This window comes from Pagrus pagrus (assembly GCF_965226575.1).
Source record: "Pagrus pagrus genome assembly, chromosome: 17".
In the NCBI taxonomy this organism is placed as follows: Eukaryota; Metazoa; Chordata; class Actinopteri; order Spariformes; family Sparidae; genus Pagrus; species Pagrus pagrus.
In genome coordinates, this window is record NC_140201.1 from 8,538,206 (window position 1) to 8,561,777 (window position 23,572).

The 23,572-nt window shown below is 41.4% G+C and overlaps 1 protein-coding gene across 2 annotated transcripts in view; it reads left to right on the top strand.

Moving 5' to 3' along the window:
- The window catches only part of angpt1 (angiopoietin 1), a 62,939-nt gene extending 45,795 nt beyond the window's left edge, over positions 1–17,144 (top strand). For both annotated transcript variants that reach the window (XM_084379917.1, XM_084379918.1), the window contains exons 8-9: positions 9,793–9,923; positions 13,971–17,144. In XM_084379917.1, coding sequence (XP_084236043.1) covers positions 9,793–9,923; positions 13,971–14,134 — 295 coding nt within the window. In that variant the 3' untranslated portion in view covers positions 14,135–17,144. The remainder of the gene's footprint in view (positions 1–9,792; positions 9,924–13,970) is intronic.
- The last annotated feature ends 6,428 nt before the right edge of the window (positions 17,145–23,572 follow it).

Consider the following 23,572-nt stretch of genomic DNA (forward strand, 5'->3'; position numbering starts at 1 on the left):
AATGTTTGTCCTCCTGCCAGCTTCTTTGTTTTAATACATATATATACAGCACAGTATGCTGTGAAATGGGAATTACTCAACTTGCAGAGAGGGAGGGAGGTGTGCAATTATTCCTTTGTGAAATGTAGGGTCATAATCTTTGAGAAATGAAATAATATACAGGGAATCAATGTCATATTTGTGCAGTGTGTCTTCATTCAGTACAATGAAGGGGTAAATCTCAAAAACAGATATTTACATGGTTATGATGTGTGTGCTTAAGGTTCCAGGAAACCCATTTAAGCATCAATAAACATCAGTTTTCCCTCAATTCAGCGATACTTAGAAAAACATTATTTTTCTCTGTCAGTACCATTTGTATATTACAGTTTCTGCCTGTGTTGAAGGCCTTTTTCACACAGCCAATCCTGGCCTCAGAGAGTTTGCTTCCATGAATCATAACTGATAAGGTGACAACTGATTACAGCTTGTTAACACAGCTGAGTTCATGCAGTCAAACACTGTTAAGTTGAAGGGCTTTCACCAAAAATGAGATCTAACACTATAGTTTTGTTTACTGGCCGGTTATTTAAAGGAAAGGTTCACCCAAAACTGCATTGCAGCATTCTCCTAAACAGCTGAATTAGATTGGGACTTGTTTTAGACATGCAAAAAGCAATGGGGAAAAGAAAACATGGCTTCATGCAGCTCTTCAAACATAATCTAAGTCTCCGGTAGCTCAAATCCCCAATTGATAAGAAAAGACATTATTTACACATGAAGTCTTCACTCCAGCTGCTGGGTTGCTGAGCACCCCATCTGAAATACTTCCCCTAGCTCGAAAATTTTTCGGGTCGAACGATCTCCAGAAAATGTTTTTTGGACTAAGGAACTTTAAACTTTCCATTGGGATAGAGGTGAGATGATGACAGGGTCAACTTATCCTTTAAGTTGTTTATTAAGGTTGCTCCAGCTTCTCAAATTTAAATGTTGTCTTTTTTTCATCCTTGCATAACAACAAACTGAATATGTTTGCTTTTTGGACTGTTGGTAAGACAAAACAGGAAATTTGAATGACTCAACTTGGTCTTTGTAAAGTTATGATGGGCATTTTTCTCAAATTTCTGACATTATATATGCCAAACAAATCCTGGATTAATATATAAAATGAAGTGCAGATTAATGTAAAATGAAAATATAAACACTATTTGGTTTAACTATAAACTTTGCCAAAGCCTATTCATGCACCTCTGGCTCCAAGACTTGAACTATTTTCATCAATGCGGGTTGGAAAAGAGAAAATATCTACAATGCACTGGTCTTGCAAATACAACTTGAGAGCAGGGGCAGATCAGGACGACTACATCCCTGCAGTAGAAACCAAATAAAAGAAGAAATCAAATCATCAGCTACGTCTGCACAGTGTAAGATGATACCAGCAGTGTTTTTTTTATGTTAAATGAACAAATCTTATGGACAACACTGTGAGTGGTACATTTGAGCTGACCAGAGCAACAAAGTTCCCACTGAACCACAACCTCATAATAATATTGTGAAATGAGCTCTTTTAGCTTTTTTCCTCGTTGTGAGTGGGGTCACCATAATTGCAGAGGTTACTGTCTTTATAAACAACTGTAGAAAGTCCCCCTATCATCAGAGCTAATTTGGTTGCGATGATATAGCGTGGGTTGCAGAAAGCAAAATAATAAAAATATAATTTGATGACCCGCAAATATTGTTGTAACGATAGCCATCGGATCAACACATCCAGCTAATCGCCCTCATTTATCAGAGGTTCATTGCGGGGGGGAAAAATGGGCTTTGTGTCTACATATCAATAGCAACAGGAGGGGTAAAGTAAAAGTCAAGCAAAGAGACATAAGAATGCTAATTAAAAAAAAAAAGAAAAAGTAAAGCAGAGGTGAGTCAGAGGGAAATTATGACAACGATAGAAGAAAAATAGACATTACACAAAAACTAAATTACGTAACTTAAAATGACAAAGCCGCGAACTGAAATAAATGATACACAATGCCAGCTTAGATAAACAGTGTCACGCAGATAAACACGGACTGTTGAGAATGGCCTGGTTGCTAAGACGTTTTTTTTGATTTATAGGTGGCTTTCTAACATTTTTCCATGATGCCATTTTTGACAGAGGCTTTTTAAATAAATAAACACCAAGTATTATTATATCTGTCAGCCAGCAGAGACCAACTGAAGTATACAATGATGTAGTGGTGCATATTGAATTTTTGTTTTGTTTTGTTTTGTTACAAACCTAAAAGTGGTTCGTTAAGAATCCAGGAAACAGAGCTTCCTGCAGCGCACTAAGGGAGAGGTGTGATTTCTTCATGCCTAACCGAACAGAATTAAGCATAAAACAATACTGTTTTGCACACAGATGTATTTGACAATAACAGAAAAGACAATTATTGTTGTAAAAGCACAGGAAAGTGAAAATAATGAGTAAACTCAAAGCATGCAAACATACCGAATGTTGGCGAGCCCTCCGGTGGGTTACTTCAGAGCTGTACAATAAATGTACGTAATCATGTTTTAATGGCCGACTCACACAGGGGTTGGAAAAATAAAGTGGCACTTAGTATAATTGTTCTCCTAAATAATGTTCATAGTTGATTCAAGAGTCGAGTTTGCCCTGAAATGAATTTTAGTGTTGTTGCAGTAGAGCTCAGTACAACATTTTAACTAGAGACCATCTTGTGGAAGGATCAGTCCGGCACGACACCAATCAAGCTGTTCATGTTCCGACCCGTGACTCCTCATTACCACATTATTACATGAGAACTGTATTCATGGGTCGGATCACATGAAACTAAGGCTTTATTTTGATCTCAGCTGCACACCTGTCTGGACTGGTGCTGCATCTCGCACGGCTCTAGTGCTTGTGTTTACAAAATCCTTCAGACAGACAGACAGATAGACATAAACACCTAGCGAAATACCTCCAAACTGCTTCTGTGGTAGTTTCCACCATATATACACAAATATGGATGTAAAGCAAGCGGGGCCCCTTTGCTCAGACCATGCACATCTGTAAAGTTTCGTAACTGCATCTTGCTCTGTTGTGCTGACAAAAATCCATCCACAGCCAGACAGACAGACAGACAAGGTGGAAACAATAGCAGCTATACCAGCTGCACTAGACAAATCTAGGCCAGGGCCATAAAGTGTCCCCTTTCCTACTTCCTACCTCCTCAGTCCCTTGCTCCGACCATGACCATTTAGCCACTTAGCCTTCATTTTAATCCCAACTACATGCCTGTACACAACTTTCATGACTGTATCACGGTTGTGACTTTATTGTGCTGACAAAAATCTGTCCACAGAAAGACATGTAAACAGCTCGGTGTTTACTCAAAACCGCTTCTGTGTGAGTTCCCACCACAAAAGATGTGTCCAGGATGCCATTTTGCCATGATGACACACACAGACACACAAATTGAAAACATTACCAGCCAAAGCTCTGGCGCCTGGTGAATATTGTAAATCCCTGTGCAGATTATTTGATGAATGGTGATATAGAAAAGAAGAAGAAAAGAAGTGCAAGCCAATAAGATGTTCGTGCAGTACAAACCTTTTCGTATGTGGGATGCCATGTCCCACTCATTTTGCACCCAAGTGGACTTAAACCATAAACAAATCATATATCTTATTATCATATTTTCCAATAACTTTCTATTAAATTCATTACATGTAAAATTCGTCTAAGATTTCCAAAACCCTTTGCTCAACTTTAGCCTGATAATGTCTGCATTTAAAAACTACCTCAGAGGAATGTAGGTCAGTTAACGTCTGAGTAATGTCTGTTTAATGCACCTCAAACACTAATACGCATGCAAAGATGTGCGGTACGCTGGGCGCGAGACAGAACCATAAATACTAAAATTGTGTGAGGTACACGTTCACAGTAGTTAAATATATGCACAGACACAAGTTGAGGTTTACCGATTTAAAAAAAAAAATAAAAAAATGATCGTACGGTATGTACTTTCAGTGTGCCTCCCTGCTGGAAGAAAAGACTTATATGTTTATTTTTGAACGAGCCATTACATCTTTATTCAATATCCTTCTCAGTTCGTACAGCCAAGTTCTTAAATCCAGTGATTTCTCCATATGGTAATGGCCCCGATCTCCCCGTGGAATCAGATAGACCTCGTTTAGACGTGTTTCATGTGAGGATTTAGAAAAGATATTGGCAGAGATGTGCGTTCCAAAACATGGTGACCCTTTCATTTTCCAAGACTCACACTGAGATAATCTTGGATATCTCAAGTTATGTCTACTTGAATCTCATCCCTGCGAGCATCGGGTTCCACAGTTTCCAGCGATACGGAGACGAAGCATCGGAGGCTGCAACAGAATCAGCAGCAGGACTCGTTAGAAATGAAAAATCTGTTGTGTATTTAAAGTTTATCAGTAATCAAAGCTCTGATATGGACTTTTAAATTCGACACAATGTACAGTTGATTGGTCAGCTCTCTACTATGGAGTCATAGGAAAGCCATAATATAAGCCAAAGTAAATTTTTTGAAAACACTTTTTTTATTATTTGTCTCATTATGGCACTTCTATAACTCCATACTCTGTCACCTTGTCAAATTAATCAAGTAAAAATCCAGGTAAATTAAAATAAATAATTTTAATAATTATTTTTTTTGTTTCAGCCTGCTACCTAGTCATATTCATGCTTGTCCCGCACATATGACGATCAGTAGCGAGCTCAACTCAAACTGTGAGCAAACAGAAATTAAGGGAGTCAAGGGAGGTAAAAATGAACATTTCAAAAACACTAAAAACTTTGCTCCCAATGAGAACTATCAGGATGCGCAGTACATCGCAGGAGGAGAATTTCCCAGTTGACATCGGTGAATCTAGCATAAGTGCTAGTGGCTACTTAAGCAGCACCACTGTAGCAACAGAACTTGCAAATGTTAGCAACGGCACAAAACAGTAAGGAGACATGACTTGCCTTGAGTCATAATGACGGTACATGAAGAGCCTAATACTTTCTGATGTAAAAAGTTTGAGAAACACTCCTCAGCCAGTAACTTTACTGAAGAAAACATTGCATGTATTATCAATCTACATGAGTGCACTGTAGCTAACCTGTGCATACTGTTTCCATCATGTGTACATGTGTCTCAATGGAGCTATTTGACACCCAGTGGCAGGAGAGCAGCCAAGCGGGTCTCAGCCAGCCAGACACCTCTGTGGCCCGGCAGTAGGAAGCGAACCATTGGTCAGGGTGATTAACCTTTGCAATGGGCCAATCAGACTGCAGTTCAGGAGGCTAATGACTTCCAGGTGTGTAACAGCACGCGCTGGACCCTCAGCCGGCTGGGTTGTCACCTTCATGTATGGAGATGAAAGAAAACAAGCGTAGCTGTCAGTCAATAGATGATTGTTAAAAAAAGGGCTGCGACCACTTTCATCCGAGCCTCAAGAAAGATTTGATGCACATTACAGAAATTGCTCACACTATCTCAGTATTTGATTTCTCCCGTACTCTTCAAAGACCGGCTTGAACTTTGTACAGGGTAGCAGAGATTTCATGAGACACATTGTTTAACGGCCTTTCACTAACCCTTCCAGAGAAATTTCCTCATAGAGTTTCAGTATGACAGCAATATCCTCTGTTCGGAGTAACGTTGTGAAATGGGATGTGTCAGATAAAGACTGCAAACAGGCGACACGTTAGCGAATCTGAGGCCTCGCGCCAATCCCAGCCGGCTCCGCTGCGATCCAACACATCCTCTGCTGTGTGTTGGGAGAGTGGGACGCATATTTGGAAGAAGTCCATGTGATCAATTTGAGTGCATTTAAATATGATGGCTTATTTATGTTTGCTTAACTTTTTTAAGGCGCTTAGGGGGAAAAAAAGCCCTAAGAAGCTCAGCATTTTGATGCACGTCTTACGCAACAAAAGCTTGTGTTTATAATACACATGATGTGTGAAGCCTGTAAAAAAAAAAAGGCCTTAATATTTTGATAATGTTTGATAACAGTGTGCCTAAGATACAGTGCTAAAATCCTGGAAACCCAGTTTTACTTGGAAGCGCTCTCAAATAAACATATCTGATTCCTCACCTGACCCTGCAACAACTCATTTCCCACGTACACAGCTTGCAGCTGTAATACTCCAGAGCATAGACTCATTATGACTGAAACTGAATCTGCATCAAAGCCGGAGCATTAAGCAGTTGGTGGTTTACCCAAATCACGCACATACACACACATTTTCTCCCCTTGTGTACCCAAATGGTGTTTTAGTAGTGTGAATAGTTTTGGTTTTATTTATCCATGGTTTGATATATCTCCACCAGAGACATTTGCATCCAACACACATACAATACAGACAAGATTGCTCTGTGCTGTCTGTCTGTCTGTAATGACTCCACCAAGTCAAATTGACTTGACAGGTATTTGTGATCAGCAGATGTCTCACAATCTAAGTAGATAAAACCAAACTGCATGACAATAAACCACCAAGGGCAAATGAAAAGATATATCTTTGCAGTTTGGGTTAAATGATGACATGCACTGTTGCTTCTTCAATTTTCTAAATATGACTAAAGATCACAAACAAGTGGATATTAGAAGAATAAGATGGCAGGACACCAGCCTCCCTTCCCAAGGTTGTCATCGAGTAAACCTAAATTATATCCCTCATAGCTCAATATTTTGGTTAATAATAAGCCTTGACCAATCGCAATACAAATTTACTTTAACTGGAACCACTAGATGGTCACGCATTGCCTGTTAAGTCCCAGATCCATCCAAGGATGTCTTTCCCCTGATACATTTTAATCAACATGAATTACTAGACTCTCTCTGTCTTTTCCCCGCTCATTCTTTGAAAACAGGCCTCAGGAATAGCATGTCTTCCTCTTGAGTTCATTACTTTACCCATTTTTGGATTATCCCACTTATCATCCGAGTGCATAATGGATCCAGACAGGAAAAACTGCAGATGTAGGCTGAGCTGGGGATTGTTGGTCTGGTAAATATATGCGGCGAACCCGGTAAACACAGCCGCGGACTATTTAAAGCACCCTGTCAAAGTGTCATGCTTAAAATCCCTGTTGATGATGTGCCTTGGCGATTGCTCTGCGCAACAGAGGTCATAAGAGCTTTGGAAAATGGAGAGTGGATGTGCAGCGAAGTCTGGTCTTTATCAGAGCGGTAGCAGACCCCATCCTTGACACCGCATGTTTTATTCCTCAGAATCGGGAATTAGCTGATAGAAGTCATGCTACTCGTACTGTAAGTGGAGCAGCACTGTTTACTTTTGACTGGAAATTACATCTAAAGACATCTGTTGCCTTGAAGACAATGGTTAATACTTCAGCATGTGTCACAGATGATGTACTGTTCGCGGGAAGATATACGCACACGCAAGTGCTTATAATATACTCACAGGCTCTTGTCCAAACTTGCCCATGTCTAGTGGTCATTCGGTGCCACTGATTAGACACATGACTCACCCTTACGTTGTAGGCTTACACGTATTGGTTTAGTGGCTTTGTGAATTCCCAACAGTGACCTGCAGTGCATTTACACAGCTGTCCAAATACAGAAGTCTTTCACGTTAAATGACTTTGTCTCCTGGGGAGTCGACCCGTCTCTTTCTTTGAGATGTTCAACCTGATGCCTCGAAGCCTCACTAACGCTGGAGGTGTTCAGCATCGACTCAAAGCATGAAATATTTTGTATTTGTTACTTTCTCATCGGAAAAGAAACCCAAACTGGGTGCAAGGTTCACTACACGCCCTTGGTCCCCTGTTGTCCAGAAATGAACTCAGGAAATTGCTTTCGGTGAGAATGAACCTCATTGGCATGGTGCTGAGATCTCTTCTGTTGGGAGAAAGCAAAAGCTGAGAGAGCGTGAGAGAAACAAAATACTTTTAGTGTTTGTTGCGGCAGATGACGGGAAGGCGTGTTCTGATGGTAATGATAGAGCTGTCAGAAGGATGAAGGAATTGTCAGAGCCGCGTGCAGCAATTCCCCATCACACGACGAGTGAGTTCACAGTGGGACACACCCTGAGGAAATATGCTTCCAAGCTTTATATTAGTTTTAAATTTGTGCTTTGAACACTTGAGTGCGTGATGGAATTCAGCTTGGGAGTGGCGACTTATCAGACCTATAGACTTGCTGTTTGTTGTCATATGAAATATTAATACTGTCTGTCTTGTCACCTTACATGGGATGGAAAATGACCAGTTGATGCTCAACAGCTGTTTAGTAATTTAAAGCACAACTATTCAGTTTATACAGACCTGCATATCTGCATCTACTATGCATTAACAATAGCGTGGACTTTCTGTAGAATATGTTTAATCTGTGACAAATTTTCAGCGTATTATTTTGCGTCATTTTATTGTAAATAGACACACAAAGAAACATCCTCATTAGTCGAGGAGGAATTGGGTAGCAAAACAAGGTATAGACACCATGGCTCAACAATTAAAAGACAATAGTGCTTCAAAAAAAGTCAGAGAAGACAGACATCATTTTAGTTTTTCCTCTTTTTTTTACCTGAACTAGAGCTTCGACAATAGCAAGACGGATGACGGCAGGGTTTGTGTGTCTGTGTGTTTGAATTCAGGTCAACTCTCACTAAATTCAGCACTCACCAGAGACTCCAGTTCCCTCTTCTTTTTCCCCCTCTTCTCTCCGTGACATGTACAGAGTTCATCGAGTAAAGTAAGCAAGCAGTCAACATTAGCGTACATCAACACCTGCCAGTGGAGGTCACCTCCCCGGATCGCTGCTGTCTCTGAGTTGGTAAATGGCTCCATATCAGAGCAGCATCCAGTGTGACTCAGTGTTTATACCTCCAGAAGGTCTGGACTCAACTCATCTGCTCCCCATGGACCTCCCCACAAAACACTTTTTTATTCTTTTTTGATAGATAGCCCCCTAGTGGCAATTCAAACAAAACAACAAATCTTCCCTTCAACAATGTTAAAGTGAGTTGCCTCCTGTATGCCGATCGCAGCTTCAGTCTCTATCCAGCAGCTTGAATCTCCTACCAGTGGTGATTGTTATACATTCAACATGTTCAGTTTGGCTGGACCTAAGAGGACTGATATATTGTAGGTTCTGCACAGTATGAACTCTGCAATTATTGCCTGCAGCGCTCATACATGCTTTTCGAATCTAAAATCTCCTGATAAATGGCAAAAGATATATATGCACTGGCAGCAGAAATGCAGTATCATGTGTTCAAAATCGCATCAGTTTCATGAAAGGAATGTGTCATCATGAAGAGGAACTAACAGCAGGAACAATGTGCTTAAACACAAGGAGACAAGACGAGGGGAAATACCTGTCATCCAGCGTTGGATGGATGATAGGTTTAACAGGTTGCTTGTTGCTCTTTCACTGTGCGTAGCTGTTACAGGGCAGTATTTTATGACTTCTCTGTTGTTGTGGTGTAAATTAACGTACTGTAGGCCTGCAGACGGAAATGTGATTCCCAGACATTCCTTACACTACATGCTCTTTCCTCTCCCTCACTTTCCATCTGTATTTCTTTCATACACTGCCTCTTTATCTTATAGTCTCTCTGCCGCGTTAATGTTGTTCCAGGTGTTCTACATGTACTCAATCACAACAAGAAAATAAAGATCTCTCGGGGGGACATTTCTTGCAGCATGTTATGTCTTCTCGCTGTCTTTATTACTTGTACTGCTCACTCCACCGTACTCCTCTCCCCCCGTTCCTCTTCCTGATGTGTTTCCATGTCCTGACTCCCTCCTCTTCCCCCTCCTTGATGTGTTTCAGGCTGTTCCTGAAAAGCCACAGTGGGACTGCAGGCAGACAGAGCAGTCTAGTAATCCACGGAGCAGACTTCAGCACCAAGGACATGGACAATGACAACTGCATGTGCAAGTGTGCGCTCATGCTCACGGGCGGTAAGTGAAGCCAAACAATGCGTTACAGTGACACATTCACCACAAAACTTGAGTATTGGTTTTGTTTTTCCACTATAAATTTTATCTGTTACGATAAAACTGCACTCGCCAAAGTAGTTGCTAAGATCAGGGAACACGTCAAGAACACAGACAGAAAAATGAATGATCACACAATCAGATGACTTGTGTCTCTGGTTGCCTGATAAATACAAGTCCAATATTCACTTCACTTTTAGCTCTGTTTTTGGTCTCCACCAGCTGTTTAGCTGCTTAATGCTCCACTATGTTTACCAGTAAATCGCTTTTTAACTCACATGAAGTAGGCCTTGCGTAAAGCTATTTCAGCTATCTGCAAGGACACAATCGCTACATCCTGAAATAAACACCACCAAAGACTATCTAGGTCTGAGATTTATAAAGGAATACAAACAAGACAAAGTGTTTATTCCCCTATACCAAAATGGTAACAGATTCCTAGACCTTTTTTCCTATACTGGCACAGCGCTAAATCGTACTGTACTAGCTAGTCGATAACTTTGTCTACTGTTGTACCAGGTCAGGTAAAGTTGCAGAAACCAAAACAATTAACTTAAAGATGCTAAGTAAGTCCCATAAAACTGAGGGTCTTAAGAGTCGGGTGATATTCTCTGTGGGTTTGTCACGACCAATGACAGAGTTTACATGATATAGATACATATATAGTCTTCTGATCCACTGTTAATGTGAAAAATACCGACTAGAACAACTTTAAACTATAATTTCACCGTTTGCCTTCATTTTCTTATCATCCAAATAAGTTTAGCTAGCCTGCCTGCCTCGTCCAAGTTCTTGTTTTTCTTACCCCATCAGACTTCTCCACGCCGATGTCCTCTTTCCGATTCCAGCAAATGACACGGGGAATACCATGTTATTATTACCATTACAAATCATGGATAAAACTACAATAAAAGGCCCAAGAAGTCATAAATCGGATTGATCCTTTAAGCATTTTCTTCTGAATTGAATACACAATGGCATGATGTAACCATCCCAAAAGCAGTTTTCTCTGATTGGCTTTACGACCAACCCCACAATGTTCATTGCCCAGTCATTAGTTCAGGTCATTATGATCACAACCTGCTCTTGCAACACATGCAATAGGCTAACGTGGCCACTTATACATCTATCTGCACCTATTAGCTTATATTCTGCATCCCTCCTCAGTTGCGCTGTGGTTGGAAACAAGTGCCTTATAAAAATCCCTGGGCGCGGCACCAAGTGTCAGAGAGATTTAAAATGACTCTGCTTCTCCTGCTGTGTAAGTGGAGCCCTGTGACCCTCGCTGTCACCTCATGGCAGCTCTATTGCTGTGCAGCCCTGACCTGGTACTAATCAAGCATTTCTAAGTGCAGATTTGAGATCAGCATTACCTCTTAGGTCATTGTGAATGCAGTGGGTTAAAGGGAACTGGCATCTGATCACTGATCAACACCCCTGCCCCGATCTGATTCATAGCCTGCCTATGGCCAACCACAAAGGAAAGGCATGACAACATGTAGCCTGAGTCAAGGCTGGTCTGAACCCAGCTCTGGGATAGCTATAGTATGTTCAGTATATCATTTGATTTATTCCCAGCATTTACAAGAGCAGGGCTGACACCAAATGATGTAAGTGTCTGGACTATACAAGAGGAACATACTTCTCTGCTACATTTATGAGGACAATGCAGCATGCCGTGTCAAGAACACAGAGGAAAATATAATGTGGACACACACATACTGTAATGTATATATTTACCCAGCTCCAGAACATACAGTAGGGTTAAGGCACTGACAGTAGGAGGTAAGGGGGGGATCCCTCTATCATGAGAACAAACTGCACAAGGCGAGATTTCTTTTCCAATAGAAGACATCGCCGCTGTTTTTACAAGTCAGTAAAAATCTCTGGTCTGGAAACGGAGAGTATACTGATCATAAATCCCAAAGGATTGCTGCTGTGCATGCTGAATGTTTACGTGGGTGTCGGCGGTTGTGTGGTCTGCAGTTTATCAACAAATGAGGGTTGGCAAGAAGGATGTGTTCGCTGTATTCTGTATCGTGGTTTAAGGGGAAATATATAAGAAAACAGCAGGTTGCACAACACATTTTGTGACATGCTGTTAGCAAACTGCAGAGGAGGTTAGTAACTAGCAGTTTTTAACTTGATAACTGTTTCAGAAAAATGTAAGCCTGCTGCTGTGAAACATGGGAAATTGGTGGGACAAAATAGTTATATAAATGATAAAATACAGCTAAGAGGGGCAAAGTAAAAAAAAATATATATATATAACTAAAAAGCTATTTGGAGTCAAAGTAGGATTTTGCAAGGTGCCAAAACTGCCAGTGGGTTTGTCAATTTGAAAATATTGACTATAGCAGCTTTAACCTTCCACATCTTCAGCCCATTTACAAAGATATCAGGTGCAGCGGCGCCTCTGAAAGAGCTCGAGGGTCATTTCTCATTAAATCTAAACGTAAAAAAATCAGCGCAGATCAAGTGCAATTTCACATTTGATTCCTACTGGCACCAATATCCTGAAATTATATGCAGCCGCGGAAATGTAAGGAGGTGTCCCCCAGTTTCAGTGCTATGCTGCGTATGTGTCTTATGATGAAGTAGCAATCAAATGGAAATTCATATGTGCGATTCATGCCAGCAACAAGGGTGGAACATCGAGCCTGATTACCGACAGGTCTTGTGAAATGTCATACTGTCGGCCGCGTGGTATTCAGGTCTGAGAGGAGAGAGAGGAGAGGCGCTGCCATTTGTGGCTGTGTGACTGACACATGCCATTCCTCGCATATGTTCTATATCTGACTGTATCATTGAGGGTGTGTAAACTATATCAGATATAAGACTTGCCAGATTAGTAGGATGGAATAAATGTAATGGTCAGTAAATATCTGTTATCGGATATTTATGCTTGTAATAATAATAACAGACATAAAACAGACATGACACCATCACAGCCATAACATGACACCAATATTGATTATTTATGAGTGTTTATGACTGTCCATTTGTCCATTATGTCACTTTTAATCCAAAGTTGACATTGTTTAAAATGTTCTTTGTTATGACAACTTGACATTAACATTAAGTCAACATTGACTTGTTTTGAAGTAATATACTTAACTTACGACACATACATAACATAACTTACTACTACGTTACTACTAACATAACTAAAATACTTATTTTAACCCATACATGATCTTTTCCTTTAACTAAACCTTATCAAGTAGTTTTGGGGACTAAACCTAACCAAGTAGTTTTGGTGTCATAACCTGAACAAGAAGTTTTAGGTTATTGCTATTTAGTCTTTTAGGTATGACAATGTGTTGTTCATATATACACATATATAGCAGCTCAGAGTCCTAGTTGTATATATCAAAAAAGATTACAATACAATAACACAGGGGAGAATAATAGAAATCCATTTAAAAATGCAAGTGTTAAGGAATTTACGGAAGTCGCTTGGTGGATACTTCTATAATAAAAGTTGGCTGCCTCTCCGTACTTAACTGCTGATGCATTTAATGCTGTAGTCTTCAATGACCTAAGGCCTGAGTATAGCGTGGGAATGCTTTATTGGCTTTAATAATAAAACAACTGTGCTCTGAGTGTAAGCACATCCACCTTTCCTCTAAATACCAGAAGCACTGTACGTGAAGGAAATCATGAAATGTATCACCTTGGCAGTAGAATAAAAGTTTCCCATGCCATTCACAGGGCTGGAGCTCATGCACATGCACCCTTTGCTTTAAATAGAAAGAGGTACCGATGTGTTCAGCAACAGGTACTGGCATGCCAGTGAACCCAGTGACAGTAACACATTGAGCAGATAGCGGTGAAATGGTGTCTGAGCCACTGCCGTGCCCCTGTGGAAGAGGCCATGGGAAACTTTCAACCTTTACCAAGGACGTGTGACTTTATCTACACCTGAACATAATAGGAATACTTTATCACCTAACTCTGTAATTGATGTCCAAATTCAGATGTTTATGTCCTTGTCTTTTCTGTCTGCAGGTTGGTGGTTTGATGCCTGTGGCCCGTCCAACCTTAACGGCATGTACTTCACCCAAGGACAACACATAGGGAAGTTGAACGGTATCAAGTGGCACTACTTCAAGGGCCCCAGCTACTCGCTACGAGCCACCGTCATGATGATCCGCCCCTTGGACTTCTCCTAGTCCTTTGAACGTCCGAACTTTCAACTTCCAAACGGCTATGTAGCACATTAGAGGGACGCTTCATATTTTATCCTCTTGTCTCATCTCATTTCGCAGGCCGCGGGAGTCACCCAATGAATCTTTTATTCACCCTTGTTGTTCCCCAGAGAAACTGCTGCTGCTGTTGCAACCTATTCTCCCACAATGAACCGAAAAGCAGCCATGGGGAGGAAGACAGTGTGTGGCATGATCCACCTGAACTGATTTCTGTTCTCAAACAGGAACTTGACCTTATTTAAGGACAAATGCGTACAGGCGCGTTATCATCATGCCTACAATTTGCATTTCAACTTCTATGAGAATTCAAGCACGATGTCAAACCACAGTTTTCTTGGGGAGCTGTGTTGTAACAATATGGAGGACTTGAACTCTTCTGAATGTAAAGCAGCTATACCAGAGCAGCACTGACTCTTAAACTGCAGGACAGAGCTAATCTGGTCCGCTCCAAGGAGACGAATGAGAAATGTGGCTTTTTTTTTTATTAAACTGTTGCTCACAGAACGCAGCCCACAAATATTACGATTGTATTATATATTGATTGTGTTTGTAGTATTATTTTTGTTATCCCAACTGTATACATTATCCAAAGTGAGATGTCTTTTGTACTGTACAGTGTATACTGAATTTCTGTCTGCATTATGTATAAAACACACGCTCAGTTTCAAAATGACCTTGCAATGCAAGTGTTTGGTAATCGTTACAAGGGTCACTTATATTTGCTGGCAATTACACACGAGCTGTCTTGACAGAGTGTGATTATTTTTAGAGTTCAAGATGTGAGGTTATTGGATTAGATTCTGGACTGAGATACATTTGCTTTCGTAGTTGGCCGAGAAACGACTAATAGCTGCCAAGGTTCAGATTGTGAGTGATCACCTTACCTCTGCTCAACATGAAAAACAAGGACATTAATTCAGCAGCGTATAATAGGTGATACATAACTGTTACAGCTCGGCACGCCTGGGGGAAGAAAATGCACATTTGCATACACAAGTCATGCATATTTTAAAAAAAATACACACAGATAAGTATGTTACCGAGTGTAATGATGAAGTAGTACATCATGATCCTTCCATTTTCACAAATATGTACAAGCTTATATTAAAGGGACAGTTCACCCCAAAATTGAAAAACACATTTTTCTGATTAACTGTAGTGCTGTTGGTGAGATGTCTGTCTTCTCTCAAATATAATGGCTATAATGATAGCACTTGGATTGTGGTGGTCAAAGCACCAAAAATACATTCGTAAAGTAGCGACATCTCTTTCCAGAAATCATGACCTGTATTTGCAGTTTCCAGTAGGAACTATTTTCTTTCTACTGAACTACACCCTCCAACCATATCACCACGCAGCAGGAAGCATGCATCTGTCACTACCTGATGTGAGTGGCTGCCTCATCTGAGAAGCGCATCCGTCTTTTTTTGACAGTTAATCTACAGCATCTACACGTGGACAAGAGACTCGTGCTCGTGACAGTGCAAGATGTAAACATTAATGACTTCCTCCTCTGTAAAGTTAACTAGTTTAGCTAGCCTCCTGCCAGATCTGAGAAAGGCATGCGTGAGCACATCTGCCATTTTGGACGGCTAGGTACGGCAACACCACTGGGACAAGCTACATGCGAAACTGCAGTACAAACAGAAATTTTGTAAAGTTACTTAATGATCATGATTTCAATTCGGTTCCTTCAAAGGGGCTTTGTAGACATGAATATTATGGGGAAAAAAACAATATTGGAAAAAAGTATGTAACAGCAAGTACATTTTGTCAAGGTACTCGTACAGTAACAATAAAAACAATTTGGACACTGAAAAACATGCTTGAAAATAATCATTAGCAATAATCATAATGGTCTTAGTGCAGTTCTGCATGTGGTTTGTCCCAGCGGCGTTGTCTTACCTACTGTAGCTGTCCAAGATGGTAGATGTGCTCAAACGAAGCTGCACTAGCTAAAGGTACAGCTCCTCTCAGGAGGACACCATTAATGCTCACATCTCGCGCTGTCACAAACACGTGCCTATCGTCCGTTTGTAGAACCACAGGTCATGATTTCTGGAGGAAACATTGCTGCTGAGTCTTACAAATGTGTTTTTTGTCACTTTGAGCACCACAAGCCAAGTGCCATCAATTTCCATTATCTTCAAGAGAAACCAGACATCTGTACGGCCAATATCTCCAACACTCAGCAACTCCAAAACAGTATAAACAGCACTACAGGTAAGAGGAAAAATATGTTTTTGATTTTGGGTTGAACTGTCTCTTTAGGTTGGTGTCCCACATGTACAAAACTGACAAAGAAGAAGGTTGAAGAGGACATAATTAAACTTCATGACCGGTCCTGTCAGTATAATCAGATTCTAACCTCTTACAGTAAGACAAAGAGCAGATTATTCAGACAAGTTACATCCAAAACATTTTTCACAGACATCAACGTGACACAGCCTCAGAATCCAGCCTGTTGCTGTTTCTCATCAATGCAGCTTTGGGGGGGCGGGGGAAGGAGCTGGAGCTGGAGCTGGATATGAAGCATGAAATTAATGATTCCACCAAGTGATCCGTGTGAACAAGTATTTCATAACTTCCAGCTTATGACAACAGAATCTGCTGCGGAGTATTTACTAAAGGTACATGTGGCGAGAAGATAAAGTGTATCTGGAACTTGTAAAACTACAATTGACATGTTTATTAGCATACTAAAATTGTACAATATAATACGTGTGTGTGCGTGGTGCAGCCTTCCTGAGGAAAGCTCTTCTTTTTCTGTTTTCACTCTGCCAGAAGTACGATGATGTTTTGAAGTTGAGCATAAAACGTGAAAGTTAGGATAATAACCCTGCAGAAATGTGCCTTTGATAACTCTGCTTTTACCTCATTAAATTCCAGATTTGCAGATTTTTATTTAAACATCTTTTGTAACATGTGGTCAGTGTTGTGTTGCTAGATTAAATAAAAAAGAGCATGTGATGCACTAATGTTTTCAATCTGCGTTGAGGCTGGGCTCTGTGTGCCAAATTGATGTGATGATAGACGCAGGTTTAAGGCCGGGCTCCCAAAGTTTGGCCCTCGTTACGTCTTTTTTTGAAGCATGACGGACGATTTTTCTAACTTCAAAAAGCTTCCTTTCTTGATAACATCTCCGGGATCAGTTCAAATCTACCGATACAAATGCTACACTGTATGTCTTGCAAAGGAAGCTTACTGCACAGAAAGACATGAGATAAATCCCACAGATAGACACACGTGCTTTCTTCCGCCTCTTTCAGGCCCAAACCAGATGGTGCAAACATAAAAGCTCCCTCTCTGCCCGGGCGGTGGAGTGGCCATTGTCTCGAGTGGGGACTCGCTCGCTTGCTAGCAAGTGGCAATGACAGATTGCCAAAGTGTCAAACGATGCTGTCGGGACTTATAGTGTCTCTTCATAGTTGACATTCCTGGGCCTAATCAAAGGTTAAACAAATTACTGCAGCCCGCAAACCGCTGCGTGTCCTTCAGCGCCTGCACTGACCCGACACCCTGACCGGAATGCGGTCTATAGAGAGTCTGAAGCAGTGGAGTGTGAAGGGAGTCCGCACGAGCTGGCAAACACCTATGTGGGTCTTAAGCGTTGTCCTTTTGTTGGTGTGAGGACAGGAGGTGCAGAGAACCACTTCTAAGAACCATCTCCACAAAACGCACGTACGCACACCAGCTCCTTACATCTCCAGCATGACGGAAATGGATCCTTTCCTGTTAACTGAGGAGCTGAGGTCCGGAGAGGCGATGGGACTCCCCACGGAGGGTGGAGGTCCGAGCTTCACGCAGACAGTCAGTGTTGGACAACGACCAAATCAGATATTGTAGAGTACAGTACCTGCAGTATGAACAGTCAGGACCATTGAATTCCCTAAAGAGACCACCTGCTCACATGGAAATGAATGGAAACATTGAGGAAACATTGAGGAAGGAAGTGGAAAGTAAAAATAGATAGAAAATCGAAAATCTGCACCAGCACAAACCATTACAGCTGTTATATTACATGTGAAATTACTGGCATTACAAGGTAAGCAGAGAAGACAGGAAACAGATCAACAGCGGTGGCCAGAGTGCACAACGGGGGCTGACAGAAGACAAAGAAAAATAAGAAGAAATGCTAAATTTCTTGTATTTAACAACCTTCCTGGCCATCCGTGCATAGATTTCTGGGTTTATGAAGTGCACCTGAATGCACCATAAAGTCTCAATTTAACACTTTCACCCCTGAATTTAACTTAAGCCCCCAGGAAGAGCACCGCGCTTTGAAGCCACATGTCAGTGTAGAGTTTCCACAGTTATTCCAGTTGTTCCACTGTCACCTGGGGATTGTGACCGGGGAAAACGATGCCACTTCCTGTTTTGGTTGTGCGACAGCAAACGCGCTTCTTTGTACCATAATTCCACCAGGCTCGTTTTGTTGTGGTAGACCGGATTACACAGTGCAATCAGTATTTTCTTCTTCCACTTTAATGCAGCCAAATTAGCTGAAATAACGTCAGGTTTTCTTTACAATGCATGAATTCAGCATTAAAGCCGCTTTTTAAATCCAGTTTCCTTGTCATTGCGTTTCTTGTATCTCATCTGATTTGCAATCACTTTAACCGAATTTGTTGAGTTTTACTGTTTTCACTTTTAGAAGTGCCTTCAGTAAAGACTTTTAAAGGCCAACCGTCGTCTTGAACCTTCATTGGAAGTGCGTTGAGCTCGCTGCATGGCTTCCTCGTGGTGAGGGGGGAAGAAAGCCCCATGTTTTGGCTTTCTGTGACAGTGACGCGATTTGGCCCGCGTTTAAATTAATGACCAAGTCTTAAATGCTTTCATGTTGCGAGGCGATCACCAAGACCGCCAACTAAGGAAATCGTCTGTATCGAACCACTGATGGCATTTTAAAAAGCTGCCACGACAGAGAGCCTGGTGCTTAAAGGGCATATATAAGTCAACCTGAAATCATTACAGTATGCTGACATCAATGCAAGTTTTTCACCGCAGTATACATTATAGTCTCCCAAACCCTCTGTGTGGTCCCTGCAGAGGGTTAAGATTTGGTGTTGTTCACTGAATAAATCAGTTTTCTTCATATGTGCAGAGCTTTATATCAAACTGACACAAAATCCAGCTCCGACGTAGAGTCCCAAAGTTATCTGACCTCTGATTTCTCAAGACTGCCAAAGGTCAACTCTTATCAGCTAGTTTCTTCACTTTTATTACGAGAAAAGTTGCCATTTCCAGATATTGGTTATCAGAGTAAGCAATATTCGGTCCAAATGTCGGCAGAAAAACCCTTCAGACTGTTATGTTAGTAATTATAAAGTAATTCGGGATTGTGTACTGCTGGTTTTGAGTAGAAAGTCCTGCGGTGTAGGAAAATAAATGGAGTAGAATAAGAATGTAAACGTGAGTCGAGGTGAGGGACTCCCTCATCTAGAAAAACTGAGAAGGAGCTTGATATGATTGATGGTCTGTGGGAGCGAGAATGACACTCGGTGTACACAGAGGGTGTGAAGCGAAGAAAGGCTGCAGGCCCCGGCAAGAGCCGCTCAGACTGATAATAGCATAAAGGCTTCTTAGTTGGATGAAAAAAGCTTAAAGGTAGCAGCCTGAAATTTCAAATGTTTTCGGTCGAATCGGGCAAACTGGATCCGAAAGAGGCTTTTTAATCATGTTCAGACATCCTGGGAAGTTCAGGCTACGGAGCATTTGCTTGTTTGTTTAATTCCTAAAATTAAGTGTTATTTCATTTGTCTATTCCTGCGAGCTGCTGGAAACCTAGCAAAGAAAACACGGGAAACCGGTATCGAGGTCAGAAAGTAGTACGTTGGATAAAGAAACAGTGGAGGAATGAATGCGCCGTTCCTAATTTGGGCTTTTGATTTGGGGGCTCAGTGTCGGTAACATTATAAAAGTTGATGTAACAAGTGAGAAGTGTGTGGCCAATTATTGCTCCAGAGGCTGCGGCGGTCAGAGGTAATGATGTGTGATTGCTGACTGAAGAGATTCAAGCCAAAGGCAACATGTTTTTATAAGATCTCTGGTAACAAGAGCATGTCTCAAAACAAATAGCCCGTATGTTTTACTAACACATTCAATATCGCTGAAATACAGAGGATGAATGCAAATGAAAGTCTTCCTTAGTGTTTCATCTGCCCTTGTTTTGTTTCGCGTGCTCTTGTAGTTGTGAAAACTGCAGCTAAAATATGACAAAATCACAATATCTCTCGAAATAAAGAACAGAACTGGCTTGCAACAACAAACATCAACATTAATTGTTTATTACAATTTAGCTTTTTCCAGGAGACCCTTTTCATTCCACACAGCCTCATACCTGAACGAATCGATAGGTTGATTGCCAGGGACTCCCGAAACAACATGAAAGTCGCAGCGTATCAGTGAAATTAGTCCTGGACCTTCTATGAATGTTTGCAGTCTGGCTAGGCTGAGGCGCTAAAGCCCACGGCACACCAATCAAACATTCCTCCAACAACAGGAAATATTGTAATGTTGGCAGTTCCCTCAGAATGTGTTTTTGAACTAACTGCCCATTACACCCTGATCAAATCCAAAGAAAACAGCTGACCAGACTTCACAGATGACTTCAAAATGTCTTGAAAATGGAGAGTGAGGAGAATGTATATTGTAATTCAGATACGCTCCTGTACAATTATGTTTAAAAGTGGCAAGAAGTCTGCAAACACAGCAAATATCTGAAATATCGTGAGAAAATCTGAGGCTAGGAGTCGTGATTAACCCTCATGGTGACTGATGGCCACTCTGAGGGTTCTGGCAACAAACGAGCACCAGTAAGACTCGCTTCATCAGTCAATCAATCCATCATGTTTTCCTGAACCTAACCAAGTAGTTTTGTACAGAGCTCCTCTAGGGTCCCATGGTAGAAAAAAAAAACTGGATGTGCAAATCCATGGGAACGGATTCGCAGTCCAAGCGCGCGGTTTTGCAATCCGTTTAGTTTTTTCTAACATGCATGCATGCATTCCCCACGGAGCGTTCTGACGGTGACCGCATCGGCCAAATATTTGACCCGAGTTAAATCTGTGTTACTGTGTGGATGTGGTCATTGCTTTTTCTTTTAAAACCTTGTGTCTTAAAAAAATGTACCTTGTAATTATACTGTATCCTCTTAATATCAGCATTGTGATCATATTAGCATGCTAGCAGGAGAACTGAGGACAAAGCACCACTTTGCCTACGTCCTTCCTCTTCTGCTTCCATCCTCTTCATCACGTTAAACATCGCTATGAAACCTGTCACATGAATCCAAACCAGGGACCCGCTGCTCCCTTCAGCCTGTAATGAGTTGTCTGGCTCCAGCAGCACTCTCCGTCATCCTGTCGGTTCCTCTGCAGGGGACGATCGAAGCTTCCTCCAGGCCGGCCCTCGCTGACCCCTGTATTCAGCTCACTTTAATTTACTGTCTTTCCCATCTTTATTCATCGGGGCCAAGTGGTACAGCCAAACAATAACATGCAGCCTCTTCGGAAGGAAGTATTAGTGGATTACATCGTGGTTTACGTTTCCGGGGCCAGGACAGATTTGTGCGGCTGGCTTCTTTGTCGAGGTCACCATTCCACTGTGGAAAAAAGCAAAAAACCCTGCTGCCGGATCAAATCTGTTGTTTTGTGTATTTATTTCCGATAGTTTGTCATAAGCCACATGTTTGACATACAGATGATATTGTTGATTCATCTGGAAGTGAAGACACATTAACTCATCAAGTGGAAAACATCCTCTGAATCTGGTTACAGCTGCTTCATCTAGTTATTGTAACCGGTCCCTGCAAACAAACTCTGACTTAATTCAAGCTACCGCTGCAATCAAGATGATAGCAACGAGCATCGCTTTTAACAACAGGATTCCAATTATGTGCAAGGACGCCCCAAAGCATAACACGAACCGGCATCACGCAGAGGTCGGAGCAGCGGCGAGAGATCCTCAGATACATTCCTGAGCAATTAATGCTCTGCAATAAGGACGGCCAAATAAAACAATCTCAGGACAAGCAGTGGAAGGTAAACAAAAGCAGCAGCAACAGATGTTGATAAGCAGCAGGAAGCACAGGTGCATTCTCTCCACAGCCGGACCTCCTCAGCCTGAAGTGGGGTCTATCGACCACCCGGTCTATTTGGCCCAAATCATCGGAGTGGCCTTTTCCCACCTGCAGCTTCTTTTTGGATGCAGAATGAAAAACATCTGAAGACCGGTTTTGTGTGTTTTGGTATTTTTGTGCAAATTTTTTCCCTCTTTTCTGTGTGAATCTGTGTAGAAGAAGCATCTCAGAGCTTCATATTCTCTACTTTTCACTCTATAAGGTGCGTTTTTAATCAAAAATGGATTCACATTAGATTCATTTCTTTAATACTATATAATGTCTGTGGTATACATTATCAGGGTGTTGCAGATTCATACGTATAAAGATGTACATGTTTGTATACTGAGTGAAAACATGAAATAGAGAGCTGAAGATGAAGTTGCAGTGCTCCAACAGTGACACCATAGCAGCCTCTACTGGTGAACCGCCACCCTCACATTAAATAGTTAATAAAACAGACTTTTTACCCTTTATTTGCTCAATCAGTCAAACTGAACCTCTATTTAATACTGTATATGAGTGATAACTGACAAATTAAGTCTATTTTCTCATTATACTTCCTGATAAACAAATACTCATTATGATTGTGTGACAGAGGGATGATTTATCCTGTCGTTTGTCCTTCCAACGAGGAAACAACAATCTTCTGATAAACACTGCGATTCTCTGACTTCTGTTCTTGTTCTGTTTTTCCTCTCAGCTGCACGCTGTTGTTTGTGTGTTACCATTTTTTTCCATGTGTTTTCATGCCGAACCCGAAACTGTAATGATCCCGTTTGTCCTTGTGGTGGAGCACTGACCCTCCTCTCAGACCAGCGTGTGAATCTGTGTATATCATCACTCTGACTTGGTTTGAGAAGACATCTCGATGAGTCACTTCCACTCTCCGTGACAGACTGCCAACAGCTGCAACTTCATGTCTGTGTGCATGTGTGTGTGCCAAGCTCTATTTATAAATAACCCGCCCCTGCAAACGCTATCATGAAAAACCAACACACATAAATCTACATCATGTATCTTCATATAAAGCGCAGCTCTTAAAAACAGCACTAAACGCCTCTGTCAAGGCACAGATTGGAAAATCGTATAGTGTTGATGTTATTTGTGTTAATGTCAGGATCTCTTAATGTGTGGGTGATTTGTGATCTCGCTACCAGCTGCATTGCAAGACTAAACCGCTTCATGCGTAAGCAGGAGATCGTTGTCTCCCCAGGTATCACATTCTTTCCTGGTCAGAAGTTCCCTGTTTCCTTTCACACCTCCGATTAAGTGTCTCCTTG